Source organism: Syngnathus leptorhynchus, chromosome 15 (assembly GCF_054491065.1).
Source record: "Syngnathus leptorhynchus isolate UIUO chromosome 15, UIUO_Slep, whole genome shotgun sequence".
Taxonomy (NCBI): Eukaryota; Metazoa; Chordata; class Actinopteri; order Syngnathiformes; family Syngnathidae; genus Syngnathus; species Syngnathus leptorhynchus.
Window position 1 is genome coordinate 5,687,005 of NC_141209.1, and position 14,911 is coordinate 5,701,915.

The window sequence follows — 14,911 nt, forward strand, 5'->3', positions numbered from 1 at the left end:
CATCAAAATAATTATAGACAAATTAATAGCATCAACAAGGGGCATGGGCATTGCCATCACACAAGCATTCAAACATACACACACACTTTTGTTTTGCGGCGTGATATGCGGTTGCAAAAGAAGGGGACGGGTGTGGCTGAGTAGAATATGTAATTTTTTGGGTGACATTTTCAAACACAAAATAAGTTGTCTCATTAAAGGTTCGGAATGGCCACGTTTGCAGACTTCGCATAGTAACTGGAAGTAACTGCGCAAAGGTATGTTCAATAATGCAAATGTGTAATGAAGTCTTTGTATGATGAGTCAATTTTTGAAATTTATTATCAACCTTACTTATATTTTAGATGGGTGTTACTTAAAATTGTTAACTTAATGCCTGATTTAGTTTTTTGCCATTTTAATCAATGATTAATACGGGTATGAATTTCGGTAATTGTTTTATTTTGTAGGAGGAGCCTTGAACACAACCTTTTCCGGTAACGTCACGCTGGCGGGAAGTAACAGAAGTAACAGTGGCACTGCCACTTCGGTAGTTCATTGATAAAACAACCTAAGAATCAGTGGGTCGTTTCACCGTCTGACAGGTTGCTTAAAAAGACAAATTCTGAAATGTCCACGTCGTCAGTATCAACGGTAATATTTCGTGTTTATCTAAACGTTGGTATTTTTTTCATTTTTTTTTTGTCTGCGTAGTTTCTGACACAAACGCCACTTGTTTCTAGGGTTGTTTTGTTTTCAAGCCAAGCACGAAGAAGAAAACGAAATCCCTCGGTTTAGGTAAAGTAAGATTTCTCTTGGCACGTTTAAGATTTAGTACTTGGCCTACCACTATCTCTTGAAATTATGTTTCCCCATTACAGACGAGTATTTCACTCTTGGCTGCGAAGGCGCTGAGGCCAGTGATGTACGATTCGGACTTTTTTATGCTCTATGGAACAAGATTAAAACAAATACGGAGGTACAGTATTTAAAAAGTGGTAAACTTGAGAATTTCATGGGCTTGTCAAGCGCTGACATTTGTTCTTTTCCATTGCATGTTTAAAAATGAGAAATCTAGGCTCCCTAGTTCCATCAGCCAGAATGGTATTACTATCATTGCATGAGAAAACACATGCACACACGAGAACATGCTCAAACACAGGATGACCAGAACCGAGAAGCTCATATGATCCATGATTCATAAAATGATGTTCATTCACTATCGGCGTTGTACATTAGGAACACTGATAAGAGCAGAAGCTTTGTATAAAATGTGTAATGTGTTTACTGTCAGCTTTTGCAGGATGAACTCAACAAGCAAGTCCTGGACAGCTTGCTGGACTTCATCGGCAAGTACTCTTCTACTCGTCAACGCAGCAACTGGGCATCTCAAATGAGGGCCAGCGAGATTCCCACGGCAGCGCTGATGCTCGGTATGATCATGGCAATGAATGCCACGCACCTTCACTCACACACCTCTCCTTGCCTGCCTGCATGTATTTGAGCTCATTCTGTGTGTGATGTCTAACACAAACTACTGTATATACAGCAAAATGTAAATTGAATTTCTACTTTTTGTGATCTTCTCGTTGTCACTAGGAGTGAACATGCCAGACCATGACATGACATTCCAGAGCCTGTCTGAGCTCCTCCAGCAGTCCGTCACTCCTCATGTGGCATCTGTCCAGGCCAAAGAATGTGCAGGTAAGTGGAGAAAGTTAAAAACTAAAATACAAATACAGAAATATTACCACTGTTATGAAAAGCTGGTTGGTTTTATTTGGAAACAAGGTTTTTGGCCTTTGTTTATTTTTTTTTCTAAAGTGTCAAAATAATATGCTCCTGTTTCAGCTTTGAAGCACTTAATGAAGAGGGTCTTGGAGAGGTTGATGGATACAGTAGTGGCTGAAGAGGATGATGAAGAAGAGGAGGAAGAGGAGAGCAGGACTCCTGTCCACAAGGGCTGGCACTACTCCCTGAGTATGCTCAGTGAATGGTACAACACACAAACAAAGGTAGCATCTCGGTGCATTGTGACTTTTTTTTTTCTCCTGTGGTGTCTTCAAGAAATAACCTCATCAATATATTATTTACAGCAGAAATCCAGCACCCCTGGGGAAAAGCGCAGTTCTCCAAGTAAAGACCAGCATCCCCCCATTGTGATTATTTTTAAAGATTTAGAGGCCTTCAACCCAAAAGTTCTTCAGGACTTCATTCTCATCTGCAGGTAACTTGGAGCTCTTTTGCAGAGTTGCCAGTTTGAATGACTCATAATCATACACGTTGCAAAGGTGTATTGTCACTATTCAAAGGTTTTGGTTAAATTTTTGATTTTGAAACCTGTACAAAAGATGATTATTGTTTTTTCAATCTCTGCCCTTCCTCCTTTTTGAACTATTTTAACAGTTTAGTAATTCATAGCATCATTTTCTGCAGCGGATTTTTTTTTTTTTTCTGTGCCGCAGTCGATACATCGAGCGTCTTCCCCTCATGTTCATCTTCGGCATCGCCACGTCTCCGAGCACCATCCAGCACATGTTGCCCCACTCAGTGTCGTCGCTGCTATGCATCGAGCTCTTCCAGTCGCTGTCATGCACTCAACACCTGGCCACTGTCATTGACAAGGTGCACGTTTTCACTTTGCACAAAGATGACCTCAAAATTTACATTTGATTCTAATTTGGACAAAATTGTGTTTTGGTTTTGCTGCATTTTATTTCGTAGTTAATCCTCACACCCAAGTTCCCTTTTAAGCTGACTGGCAAAGTCATGCAAGTGCTGATCGGTCTCTTTCTCTACCATGACTTCTCTGTGCGAAATTTCATCAAGGGTGTGCAGGTACCTACCAAATGACAACTTTGCTGATAAGAAAAGTACCTTACACTGGCACTTACATTGTTTTGCCGGATCTCTGCGTAAAAACAGCCACCAACTAACGTGATCTACTTTGTGCTCAAGCTGGCCCTGCTGGAGCACTTCCACTCGCAGCCTCTCAGCGTGCTGTGCTGCAAGAAGAAGCAAGCACTTAGAAACGTAACACAACTCAGCCACGAGGACCTGGAGAAGATTAGGCAGCTGCCTTCATTCACCAGGTACATGGCTCACTGGTCAAAGTTTAAAACTCCATATAGACAAAAGTATTGGGGCACATGGTTGTTCAACCATACAAATAATATTCTTCTGGGAAGCTGTTTCACAAAATATTCCCATCTCTTCAAGGGCTACCAAGATGTTTAGACTAATTCCTGGAGTGTTGATTTTATATTGGAACCTTTCGCAAATAATGGAAATTGAAATAATCCATTCCAAGGTCCAACTCTTGAGGTCTCGTACATGACTGTGGCAATTTTTTTCCCCCTTCAAATTCCGATTTGTGCTACTTTAGATTATCTGTACCTGTTTACGTGGGACTCAAACTTTTTGTTCACCTATCGTATGTTACTGTTCTTCTTCAGGTATGTTAACAAGCAGGAATCCCAAGAACAAGTTGAACTGTTAAAAGATGATGCTCACTTAAAGGTACACTGTTCCGTTAGTTTCAAAACAACATGACACATTGCTGGCATCAACACTCGAGTGAGACCTTAATTTTTTATTTTTTAGAAAATTTGTCGCAAGCTGATAAAGAACCTTCATAAATATCACAAGAACTATTATCCCACACTGAGGTGTCTTCACGCTTTGACCTCATCGCTACCTCGCTACCCCCTTGGAAAACAGGCAAGAAGTCCCTTTATCCCGACAAAGCATCCTTTTCTTTCCCCCCTAAACTGTCATTGATGCGCCTGTGTAACACTGGATTACCCCCAGATCCGGGAACTCCATTTAATTTGCCTGGAGAAGTGTGTTTGGGAGACGGAGGATTACCAGTCAGCCATGAAGCTGCTTAAGTAAGCCTGGATAATTAATCTTGCTTGTCTTGGTCTATTTAAATGGCTAAAATGTAAGCACTGGCTGTATTGTAATTGAGAATCTACACTCACACGTGGGCATTACCAATTTCATCTGTGTATATGAAAGGAAAAAAAGATGTCACTAAATATTTTGGGGGAAGTTTTTTAGCTTCCAGAAAGTCACAATTTTATTGGGAGTGTCAAAATTCCCACACCTTTAGAAATCTGTCTTGTATTTGTAACGCAATATCAGTAAACACCAATCTGCTTAATGAACTTGATGCTCATGCAAATTACAATTTGAAAAGAAGACCAGAATAATGACAACAATACCTATGATTACAACTGAAGCTGAAACGTTACTGAGTGATGTAAGTACAGGATGTCCTCAATTTATGACTGGGATGTCTCACTAATTTTAACTCAAACTCAATTACCCTTTTATTAGATTACGCTTAAATCATGGCCATAAATTGTTGATATTGCGCCCTCATGTGGCCAACCGCATGATTTTTATTTATTTAAACAGGCTGGTTTTTTTTGTGAGCCTCCTATGGTTTCTCCTCCAGAATGATGGCCAAGGACGAGCTGATCGCTTTGCTCCAAAGATGCACAGAAACACTGCAGCTCAGCAACTCAAAGATGATGAAGAGCGCCCTTGTCGAGTTGGAAGACATGCTCAGCAAACTTAGGCAGTTGGATGGTGAGTTGTAACACGGCCAATGCCCTTTTAGGATGATTACTACCTCAGTAGTAAGAATCCCTTCCTTTCTTCTACACGCAGAAGCCAGTGAGGTGGCACAATGTGACATCGAGAGCGCTCCTGTGAAGAACCTTCAGAAAAAGAAGGACCTGTACCAGCTGCAGCAGGTCAGCAACTCGCCACTGTGGCAAGCTTGGTACAAAATTTTGTTGTTCCAGCCTGATGCTATATTTCACCTGCTCTCAACAGGCTCTTCTGGAGATGAGCAGGTCTAGAAGGTCCAAGAAAGAGAGTCCCTATGGGATCCTGCGAAACCAAGTCCTTGAATTTATCGACAACCTCGTAAAGTGAGACAAATCTTGATCGTCTTGATTGTCAACTTCCCGTTTGTCAATTCTTCCTTGCTTTTTTTTTTTTTGCTTAGGAATCACCTGCCTCCTCCAGAGTCTCAGACGCTGAATGAAGTGTGCTACTACAGCTCCTCGTCCAACGTGAGACGCCACCTCAACGCCACACCTCGCACATCCATTCAGACCGCACTCAGCAGCCCTTACTACTATCTCCTGGTACGTCATTGTCACATTTAAGCACTTCGTCATATTTGTTTTGGATGATATTGGGGAGGGCAAAAAAAATCAGCTTAAGTCATTTGATTTGTTGGTCATCTCGTGACTTTAATGATGATGGACCGATCATGAATGTCTTCTTTCAAAATAACTATTGTTTCAGAATGAGAGCCTCAAAACAGACGATGGGAGCGTGTCCAATGCGGCGCCTGACATCTGCATCGTGTACAAGCTGCACCTGGAGAGCGGCCGCCTCATAAACCTCTTTGACTGGCTGCAAGTGAGTTGACTTGTCTTTATGCCTCATCACCTTTGAACTTTGCCCCGATAACCTCATCTTTTATGGTGTTTTCTCTGGATCGATGTTAGTGATTCAAGGATTTGACGGTAGTTTGGATGGTGGTGTGATAGTGTTTATGTTTTTAGGCCTTCTCAACTGTGGTGTCTGCAGCCGAGGGGAACGATCCAGAGTCAGACAACTTTGGAAAAGTGGATGACCTCAAACAGTATCTTTTTCTAACAGGTAAATGTAATGTTCTTAGATTAACAAAAAAAAAGTTTTAAAGTAATCTTTGCCGGGTACAGGATACTGGAAAGACTTCCCTAACAGTTCTCCAGCGCTCGGTTTATCAGGGCAGTTTCGGAGCTGGAATTTTTAGGCTTTATCAAGTCCACCAAGCAGAAGACAGACCACGTGGCCAGACTGACTTGGGGAGGATGCTGATCCATTGGTCCAAAACCAAAAGAAATTCATTTGGAATGTAATGAAATGATTTGTAGTTGTGTCTCATTAATTAAACTTTTTTAGTGCCTGCCATTTTAGATTATGTGCTAACCTCTTAAAATATTGAAGGCATGACTCCACGGTTGGAAAATATACCAAAATATTTGAGCTTATTGTGTTTTATGTAGGGGGAAAAAATGAAGTCCATATGCTTTAAAATTAAAAGTCCTTTATTGTTTTTCAGATTAAGTATAATGGATTCAAAGTTATACAAGTAAAACAAAGGGAAATAAATAAAACACTTGGTCAGGGAAGGGAAGAAAATAATCTATTTGGCCTACTTAATTATAAAAATGAATAAATGGAGGGGCAACTTTAAGCTTCCTTTTGACAGCATACCCAGTGCTGTTCCAACATTTTTACATGTAACAAACCAAAGAGTGAACAAGCTGGTAAAAGCTGGAAATTGTCACAAAAAGTGTGAGAATTGTCGGCGCACACACACAGCTGTGACCGACCACACAGGTGAAAAGGTTAAGGGGAGGGGGTTGCGCTTACATCGGGAAGCACCGGGTTGTTTACAACCATTTGCCCAACCACAGAAATATGGCACAGTAAGAAAGTTTGATTTAAACTAAACTGAATCTCGTAACAACGATGAGTGTTTTTGTGTGTGTGTGTGTGTGTATATTTGTTTTTCCTTGCTGGAGTTGTCACACGATCCGTATGCAGTGAGAGACGGTCGCCATGTGAGCTCAGGAAACATCTGGAGAAGAAAGGCAGATGAACTCAAAAGTCAGAAAGCAGATGTGTGACTGCAGGACAGAAATGTGGGAAGGACGCGTGGCGCACACTTACAGCTCGCAGGTTGTTCCCCAAATCGCATGAGCTGGTCGTGCGTGAACTTCACAAAGGTGTCGTATTGTTCTGCAGAGGCAAACAATTCAAATGTTTTAAAGACTGTTTTGAATTTGCTATTGTAATTTGTCTACAAATGTGACTCTTTGTACACATCAAAGCACAACATAGTGACAAAGTAATTGCTTGTGAAGGCTGAGATAAAAGAAAAATCAAATATAACAATACAGAGGAAGAAGTCGTGATCATGTCTGATTATTAACATTTATTTTTCCTTACAGACCTGCCAGTTTGGACGTCATGGTCTCCTCATACTCCTCCCGAACCTTTTCTTCCCTTTCTTTCAGAAGACGTTCACAGATCATCCCAACTTGTCTGAGGGTAAATAGAGGTTGCTCCTTCCTCGACGGGGAAGCGCCTCCAGAAGACGTCACTGCAAAAACCAAGCAAGCATCTTCACAGTGAGTCAATCACCAGCGTATAAAAAGAAGCAACTACAGAAAGTTAACAATCTGCTGTTTTGGCATTGTTTTAGTCAAACTATTGTGAGAACCAACCTGACATTGTGGACTGGGATGGAGGAGGAGATTCTGGAGAGCAGCAGCACTCTGAGGGTTGGTAGCCCCCAGCCTCTAGATGCTTCCTCTTTTGTATGCGTTTGTACTCCTGCTTGATGCTGTGGAGGATTTGTTCTAGGGGGGGGGAAGGACGTTTAGCACCAAATATTATTGTCTTGATGCGCCTGAACAACAGGTTGCAAAGGCCCGTGGTCCTCAACTTTGCTAGGAAGATTACCTGCGCTCAGTCTAGATGAGGACTCCCCGAATGGCGAGGGCTCCAAGCTTAGATACTTCCTGGGGGAGGACGACGATTGAGACACGGGAATGCATCTTCGTCTTTTGGGGGAAGCGGGATTCATGAGTGGATCGAAATCCATGGTCCTCTTCAGGGTAGCTCCGCACGCCATTGCTTTAAACTAATAAAAAAAAAAATAAGGAAGAGATGTCAAAATAACCCTCAAACGAAGAGTAGACATCCTCAGACGTTTACAGTCGTAATGTTAAGGATTTGCAATCGCAGGTTGCTATTGTCATCGTGAAATTATTGCTTGAAACCACATTGCGCCGCAAATCAAGCACATGACAATCATGTTGCGCAGCTGAGCCTTTAAACTGGTGCTAACAGGCTAACGTTAGCTCCTAGGGATAGCTACTAATAACAGAAAACAAAGCAAACGGTGGCGTTAGCTGCCCGGATCTAGATCAAATTTCACATCTTACCTTTTAAAAAAGCGTGTCTTGTACAGTAGTTGAAGTGTCTTTCAAAAGTTGGTTGTTGAATAAAAAGTTGAGGGAGCACGCAGCCCAGCACCGGGCTGACTGCCGTTAAAGATAGCGGAGCTAGCTTTAGCAGACGCGGCTCGGCTGCTCGCTTGTTTTCGTTACGAGAATATCGCCCCCCCCTCTCGGCTAGTGACGTCCCCGTGACCTCACAGCAAGGCATGCTGGGGCTTATAGTAAAGACAGCACAAAGGCGAATGACAGACGCCCTGATAAGAGCTGACGCCAACAGTTCGTGTTTTTGGTTGTTTTTACACATAATCTAAATGGCTTTAAAGTCACCTGGCAGACGGACCACGTTGATGGGAAAATAAAAATAAATTGTGTTTGTTGCCACAAGAGGTCAGTATTGCACTACTAAAATGCATTCATTTTAAATGCTGTGATATAGTGTAATATAATTCATGAATAAAATAACGGGGAAGTCATCTCTTCCACTGAATATCATTTTGAAAATAAATTTTACTGCATTGATTATATTTGAATATTTGGCTGTTCTATTCAAAAGATAGTTATTTTGTCCCAAGAAACAAAATAGTTCAGACTCAAACTTTTAATCCCACTGGCCTTTACCATTATATGTCCCAAATGAAGTTTCAAGATTTGCATAATGTTTTTGAAATTGCTGAATCATATTTTTACGCTTCAAATTCCACACGATATTGAGTTTCTAATCGCTATTGCCACGTGGCCGGAAAATCACAATTGCACACCTTTCTTTGCTTGCACTTGGTTTTCCCATTTTTTGGCCTTCCTCTAAGAAATTGTGTGTGTCTGTTAATCTGTTATTTATAAAATGTGTGTCAAATAGTGGAATTAAAAGCCTATTTTAAAAATGTTTTGGTTGCAAAATCCTGCACAATGCATCTTTGACATACTTGTGTATATTGTCATTTATTGTAGCCATTTCACAGGGCGCTGAATTGATTGCAGAGCAGCCTTTGTTGGTGTGGAAACCCCAACTATTTATTCTCGTTAGAGGCATGCCAAGTTCTAGCAACCACTTTGCATTCACACAACAGCAGAGAGACAGCATAAAAGGTATTTCAGATCTATGTATGAATTTTTGAGTGGCACCTGTGGCTGAATTTAGTAATTGTGAATTTCATACTTTCTAAAGGATGGGTGGTATTTCTAAATTTGATCCACTACTGGTTTGGTGGCATTTTACGGTTTTATTATAAACATATCACATATTATTGTGACAATTTTATGATCAGAAATATAAGCATTTACTGAAGACAGAATGGCAGTATGTATACTTGACATGAATATGGCAGTGTCAATTTGTCACGCAATGTTTTACAAGCACACTGAACATTCCTGTGATAGCTGCAAATATTTTTTGCTGTCAAAAAAGCCAAACATTTTTCGCATTTTTTGCTTCGCAAAACACACACGATACAGGAATTCTACAGTAAACAACTGAGAAGAGGTGAAATGCCAAACATCACAACATCTTACATAACCACCCACGTCTGCTTTCAAATAAAGAGGTTTAGTAGTATACCTTTCCACTGAATATTATGAAAGTACTACCACCACACACACCACTTTTGCTATTGCTATTGGTATGTTGTGGTGGGGAACCTATTGCCCATAAAACATTACAGCACTGATAATGCATGCCACCCAGTTCTAAAAATAAAAACTTAAGAGTACCAAAACATTTATGCTCATAATATTGAATGCATATATCAAATAAATAAATAAATAAATAAATAATGGGCTTTTGCCTGAAGTAAACTGGCATAGTGTCCAAACTCCCCTTGACCCTGAACAGAATAAGGGTTATAGAAAATGCATGGGAGGATAAATAAAACATTTGTTCATCAATTTAGTATGACTTTTGGAGGACTTCATAAAAAACGTAATGGCTTTCTAACAAGAAAATGCTTTTCCCACGCCTGTGATATGCAGTAGTAGCAATAAAGATGGCCTAAAACGTTTAAGATTGAAACGTGTACAACAAAGCACATTTCATGATTCATAAGGAACACCCGCACAACCTCAAGAGATCCAGTACAATTACCAATTTTCAGAATAAGTGCTAAATTATTGCAACGAATTCTATAAGACTCTTTCAGAAGCTTTCAAGGTCGGAGGAAAGAAAAATGTGCCCGCATTTTCAGGTGTACCTAAGGAGGCAGCTGCAGAGTTCATCTTCAAGTGTCTGAATCCTTCAAGGTCCTCCTTTGGCACGCTCCACAGTCAAAATGAAGTGCACAAGGAGGTTCAGCCTATTCACAATATTCACAAGACATTCACACTGAATCTGCACCAGAAGTTGGATCTGGCGCACCAGCAATATAAACTCTGGCCACTTTGACACGGCTGTCGGCACCGCTGCCTCCGCTATCTTTGGCCCTGACGCTCCTGCTGTTCCAGTCGCTCTCCCCGCTGTTATCCATAGGCGTACTTCGTCGACACAGGTGGCAGAGGTTGACGAAAGCCCTTCGCAGGTCCTTGCTCCTCATGGCGTAGATGACGGGGTTGACGGTGGAGTTGAGCAAGCACAGCATGCTGCAGAAGGCGAACACGGTCTTGATAAAGTCGTCTACTTTTCCCAGGAGATCGTAAACCATAATGGCGAGTAGCGGCCCCCAGCAGATTATGAGGGCCACCAAGATGAGCACGAGGGTCTTGGCCAGGCGGAGGTCCATGCGGGCTTGCTCGGGTCTCACTGTCTGAACCCTGTTGCCCTCGGCTGTGTAGACGATGATGCTTCTCTGGGAGGTGCGGCTCAGCATGCGCACAGCGTGGTGATGCGATTTCCACAGGATGAAGATGTAGGCGTAGATGATGAAGAGCAGCAGGACGCTCGTCATCCCGATCCAGAACATCAAGTATCTCTGGTCGATGAGGGGAAAAATATCAGAGCAGACTGAGTTGAGGCGCTTGCAGTTCCAGCCCAGCAGGGGCAGCAGTGAGAACACTATGGACACGCTCCACATGAGGCTGAAGGCCACCACCGCTTTGGTTTTGGTCACAATGCGTTTGTACGCCACGGGCCTGTGGATGGAGATGAAGCGGTCGATGGCGGTGAGGAAGAGGCTCCCCACGGAGGCGGTGAAGGAGGCGATGACGCCGGCCAACTTGAAGAGAAATACCTCAGGGCTGTCCTTCCTGTGGAGGACGTGAAAGTCCAGGAAGCTGTAGACGAAAATGATGCTCCCGATAAGGTCCGCCACGGCCAGGCTTCCTATGAAGTGGTAGGACGGTCGGGATCGTAGAGTTTGCGAATGCAAGATGACGCACAGAACCATCAGGTTCTCTAACACTGTGAACGTACCTAACGTGAGAGCCAAAATGGCAATGGCCAGTTGCTGACCAGGAGTCAGGATCATAAAGCACTCCATGTTGTCCTCAAAGTTCTCCCCGCACCGCACCGACATCCCATCAGTCTCATTCGTCAGCAGAGATTCTGACATGTTGATGGGGAAAATGGGTGCGATGGTGCTGTAAATGACCTTGTTTGTGTTACTAATGGACGCAGAGTGCATTTTTTCCAAGCGGAATCCATACTTGGCCGAACTGTCCTCGTAGATGGCGTCGTTTGAGCCCAGGTACGGCACCATTGTCGTCAGTGCACTCATGGTGGCACCCGACAGCCGGGGCAGCTTCATGGCTGATAGGTGGCGCTAGAGAGGCTCAGTGGACTGGTGTGCAGAAAGTCTAAAAAGGCAATATGGACAATATGGTTGTTTATCTTAAAGTTAAATGCAACTGAACTATACTTAGCAAATGTACTGCACTCAATAATAATAAAATATAATACAAACAGCACATTGAGGGTTGTTTTTTTGTCATTTTTTTGCATACCAGCAGTCGCACTGGTATCACACCGAGAATCAAAGTATTTCAACAAGTTTTATTGGTGTATGACCCAATACGGTGACTATATGAATGTAAAACGCGGTCAGGATTATTTCAAAATTTAATAAATTAAAAAATATATATATGTAATTTTTTTTTAAAACAAAAGTATATTCAAAATTAACCACTGAGAGCCTAAATCTTCCTTTTTTTCAGAACTGGTTAAACTTTGTGATAGTGTTCATTGTGAGTGGCATTGTCTGAGAGGCATTTTAGACTTCTATTAAGAATGTTTTCATCACTTTTTCCTCGGGCGTTTAGGCAAAAACCGTGAAATTTGGTGCTCTTTCCAATCAGTGTCAATGTGAGAGTGCAGCTATTGTTTGATTGAACAAAGGCCGAGATGTGCTCTTAATATAATACATTACTTTATTCTATTGACCCATGTGAAAGTGTCAAAATATTAAAAATAGCTCACTTTAATGCAGTGCGATGGTCATAAACATATTCAATGGATACCTCTTAAATTGCCAAATGGCCTTACTACATCTTTTGTTTTTGACGTCACTCGAGTGTGTCGCTGTAATGAAGAGCTTGTGACTGATTCCTCGTGAATGCAAATGTGGCAGTCAAAGCAATGCGCTTAAGTGTTCAAAGATGCATGATGATGATGTCATTGTATTTCCTTGGGGTGAATCGGTGCATCGGCAAGCTGACAGCCGAGCAGACAATAGTGAGAAAGTGAACAGTTGATGGCAAGGTTGTGCGGCCTCAGGGGAAATCACTGCATTAAGTATGTAGGACAGTCAGGGCTTGCTTATCAATTAAAGACAGGTCATTCAACATTTGGCTTTTTAATTTGATTAATCATTGGTTTAATAACGTGTCAAAATGTCCACACAGCCATTAGGATTTTGAAAAATTTCAATTAGTAGCAGTCATGTTTTACATAAAAACATTACATAGCTGCTGTATGGACTTGAAATTATGCATGGAACTTTATATTTCTGCCCCGCTACACAAGTTTTTTTTTGTTTTGTTAATAACATAATTAGATTAAAAAAAAAAAATCCCCTTGTGGGTTGAAGTTAATTTTAACTTTTAATTTTCTTTCCTATATTGCAAATGTTCTAATGTTTTAAATTGCAGCAGCATTGATTACATTTTTATGTTTTAATGTTTAAAGACTTATTAAATGCCTAATTGCAAAAGAGTACTTAACACTTCAATAATCATCCATTTAAAACAATCAAAATGTAAACGTGAATTGAAACAACATGCACCCACATACCTTGACTTGGCGCTTGTCCATGACTCAACATTGATGTAAAGCATCTGACTTATACAAGCATCTTCATCTCATTTTGTTGCAGAAACTTCCAAAAAAATAAGTAAATAAAAGAGATACTTCCCGTTTTAGAATATTTTTTTTGTGTTCAAATCGCAAAAATAAAGGAGATGAGGATGTCGGTAGGAATAAAAGCAAGCAGCCGGTGGGGTTGTGTGGGTGTGTGCGAGTGTGGGTGTCTTTTTTTTCTTGTTTTTTTTTTTTTGCATGCGTGCGCTTGGTCACATGGTTTCACGCGCACGCAAGCTGAATGCGCGCGCATATCTCCAGTCGGCTCACGACCTAAACCACCTCGTTATTAATAAATGAAGAGGGAGGCTTCTGCATGCACACATACACGAACAATTAATGCTATTAATAAAAAATGATGGTAGACTACGTTATATTGTGAATTATGTGTAAGTATTTAGTGTATGTACCTTTTTGCATTGCACCATCATTCATAAATAATGTTTTATTTTTCAACTCATACATGACAGATTTGTAATAACTAGAAAGATCATGCAGTGTGATGTGCAATAGTATAACCTCTGAGGTGGGATAATGATGAATTGGAATTTGTACGACTTAATTAGGATCATAATCAGACAAGTCAAATATAAGTAACTTTCATCGACAAGCCAATATGTCAAGATTTATTTGATTGTCCATACATACAATATCATGATGGCTCTTGCAGGAAAAGGTTAGTGAATGCTGTTAACATCAAGAGCTACTTTTCCTTTCCTTTCCTGTCGTTTGCAGCTGGGCAATTATTTCCACCATTTTCTCCCAGCAGAGTACAGCTCAAATTACACGGTTCTCATTGCAGAAAGTACATACCATTTGGCCACACAACAATATGGCTAAACAATTAATGCCCTCATATGTGAACCTATCGAATTGCCCACCACTTGCGGTACTGTTACATAAAATAGATAATAATAGTCAAAATGAAGCATTGTGTTAATTCAGACTATGTATAGACAAATCAGGATGCTGCAAATCAACACAATCACAAGCAGCGGCCAGACAGCCATCATAGTAATTAGCATTATTATTTCAGTCAGGGAACGATATTTCCAACACAATGTTGTCTGGGAAATGACAAAAGACTCAAATTGTGATGCTCTTACATTGACTACTATGAGAAGCGGACACCATTATTTTTTTAGTTTTAGTTTGCCTCTGCCCATGAATGCACCAAGCAGCTTAGCACAATTGATTTTGCAGACTTGCCTTTGCAACTGCAGGCTAACACATTTGATTTGATATTGATCCATTGTTTGAGTGCTTTGTCAGATTTTTAGGACAGGAAAATAAATAAATAAAAAAACATAGATCTTTAGTATTGTTTCAATATTTCCCCAATGTTGTTACAATCACAAGATCATTCTTGCAGATGGGTGATAATGTGAAATCATTTCTGGAAATACAGTGTTTTTTTTCCACTCCCTGTGGGAGATACAAGAAGGCATCTAAGGTAGGCGGGCTGTCTCTGATGTGTGCGTGACGAGGGGATGGAGTGTGAGGAGGAAAAAGATGCTGTCACGCTGACCTGCTGCCTCCCCACTTACAAAGAAAGTTGCATTTAAAAGCTGAAATTGGGCCTCCACCAAAACTTGAGTGCGGTAAAAAAAAAAATAATAGAGAGAAAAAAAGAACAACATTTTTGTCCATTTTTATAAATCTTATCATATCAAGC

General features: G+C 41.0%; 3 protein-coding genes across 5 annotated transcripts; 1 reads left to right on the top strand and 2 right to left on the bottom strand.

The window, feature by feature from the left end:
• The first annotated feature begins 122 nt into the window (after positions 1-122).
• On the top strand, positions 123-6,933 carry orc3 (origin recognition complex, subunit 3). 3 transcript variants are annotated; one of them, XM_085931783.1, is made up of 21 exons: positions 123-257; positions 450-633; positions 723-777; positions 861-958; positions 1,274-1,412; positions 1,579-1,683; positions 1,831-1,994; positions 2,079-2,206; positions 2,445-2,604; positions 2,704-2,817; positions 2,938-3,071; positions 3,435-3,498; positions 3,583-3,699; positions 3,790-3,869; positions 4,442-4,575; positions 4,657-4,742; positions 4,825-4,922; positions 5,000-5,141; positions 5,305-5,421; positions 5,568-5,647; positions 5,760-6,933. In XM_085931783.1, exons 2-21 carry the CDS (start codon positions 610-612, stop codon positions 5,863-5,865), a joined length of 2,145 nt encoding a protein of 714 aa, XP_085787909.1. In that variant the 5' UTR covers positions 123-257; positions 450-609; the 3' UTR covers positions 5,866-6,933. The 3 variants fall into 3 exon arrangements, with proteins under 3 accessions (XP_085787909.1, XP_085787910.1, XP_085787908.1); XM_085931784.1 differs by having other exon boundaries at positions 125-257; positions 2,076-2,206; positions 5,568-5,664; positions 5,727-6,932; XM_085931782.1 differs by having other exon boundaries at positions 126-257; positions 2,076-2,206; positions 5,760-6,929.
• Positions 6,078-8,221, bottom strand: LOC147045310 (akirin-2-like). Its single transcript, XM_085931786.1, has 6 exons — positions 8,004-8,221; positions 7,519-7,699; positions 7,281-7,415; positions 7,007-7,156; positions 6,724-6,792; positions 6,078-6,631 (listed from the first exon to the last, which is right to left on the bottom strand). The coding sequence occupies exons 2-6, from the start codon at positions 7,688-7,690 to the stop codon at positions 6,621-6,623; spliced, it is 537 nt and encodes a 178-aa protein (XP_085787912.1). The 5' UTR covers positions 7,691-7,699; positions 8,004-8,221; the 3' UTR covers positions 6,078-6,620.
• A 1,967-nt stretch (positions 8,222-10,188) lies between these two features.
• LOC147045311 (cannabinoid receptor type 1B-like) lies at positions 10,189-11,722 on the bottom strand. Its single transcript, XM_085931785.1, has one exon. The coding sequence runs from the start codon at positions 11,687-11,689 to the stop codon at positions 10,328-10,330; it is 1,362 nt and encodes a 453-aa protein (XP_085787911.1). The 5' UTR covers positions 11,690-11,722; the 3' UTR covers positions 10,189-10,327.
• Positions 11,723-14,911: the final 3,189 nt, after the last annotated feature.

Coding starts and splice junctions, on each gene's coding strand:
- orc3 (XM_085931782.1), top strand. CDS start 610: ATGTCCACGTCGTCAGTATCAACG. Junction 778..860: donor AACGAAATCCCTCGGTTTAG/GTAAAGTAAGAT, acceptor TCCCCATTACAG/ACGAGTATTTCACTCTTGGC. Junction 1,413..1,578: donor CACGGCAGCGCTGATGCTCG/GTATGATCATGG, acceptor CGTTGTCACTAG/GAGTGAACATGCCAGACCAT.
- LOC147045310 (XM_085931786.1), bottom strand. CDS start 7,690: ATGGCGTGCGGAGCTACCCTGAAGAGGACCATGGATTTCGATCCACTC. Junction 7,416..7,518: donor CTCATCTAGACTGAGCGCAG/GTAATCTTCCTA, acceptor CCCCCCCCCTAG/AACAAATCCTCCACAGCATC. Junction 7,157..7,280: donor ATCCCAGTCCACAATGTCAG/GTTGGTTCTCAC, acceptor TGGTTTTTGCAG/TGACGTCTTCTGGAGGCGCT.
- LOC147045311 (XM_085931785.1), bottom strand. CDS start 11,689: ATGAAGCTGCCCCGGCTGTCGGGTGCCACCATGAGTGCACTGACGACA.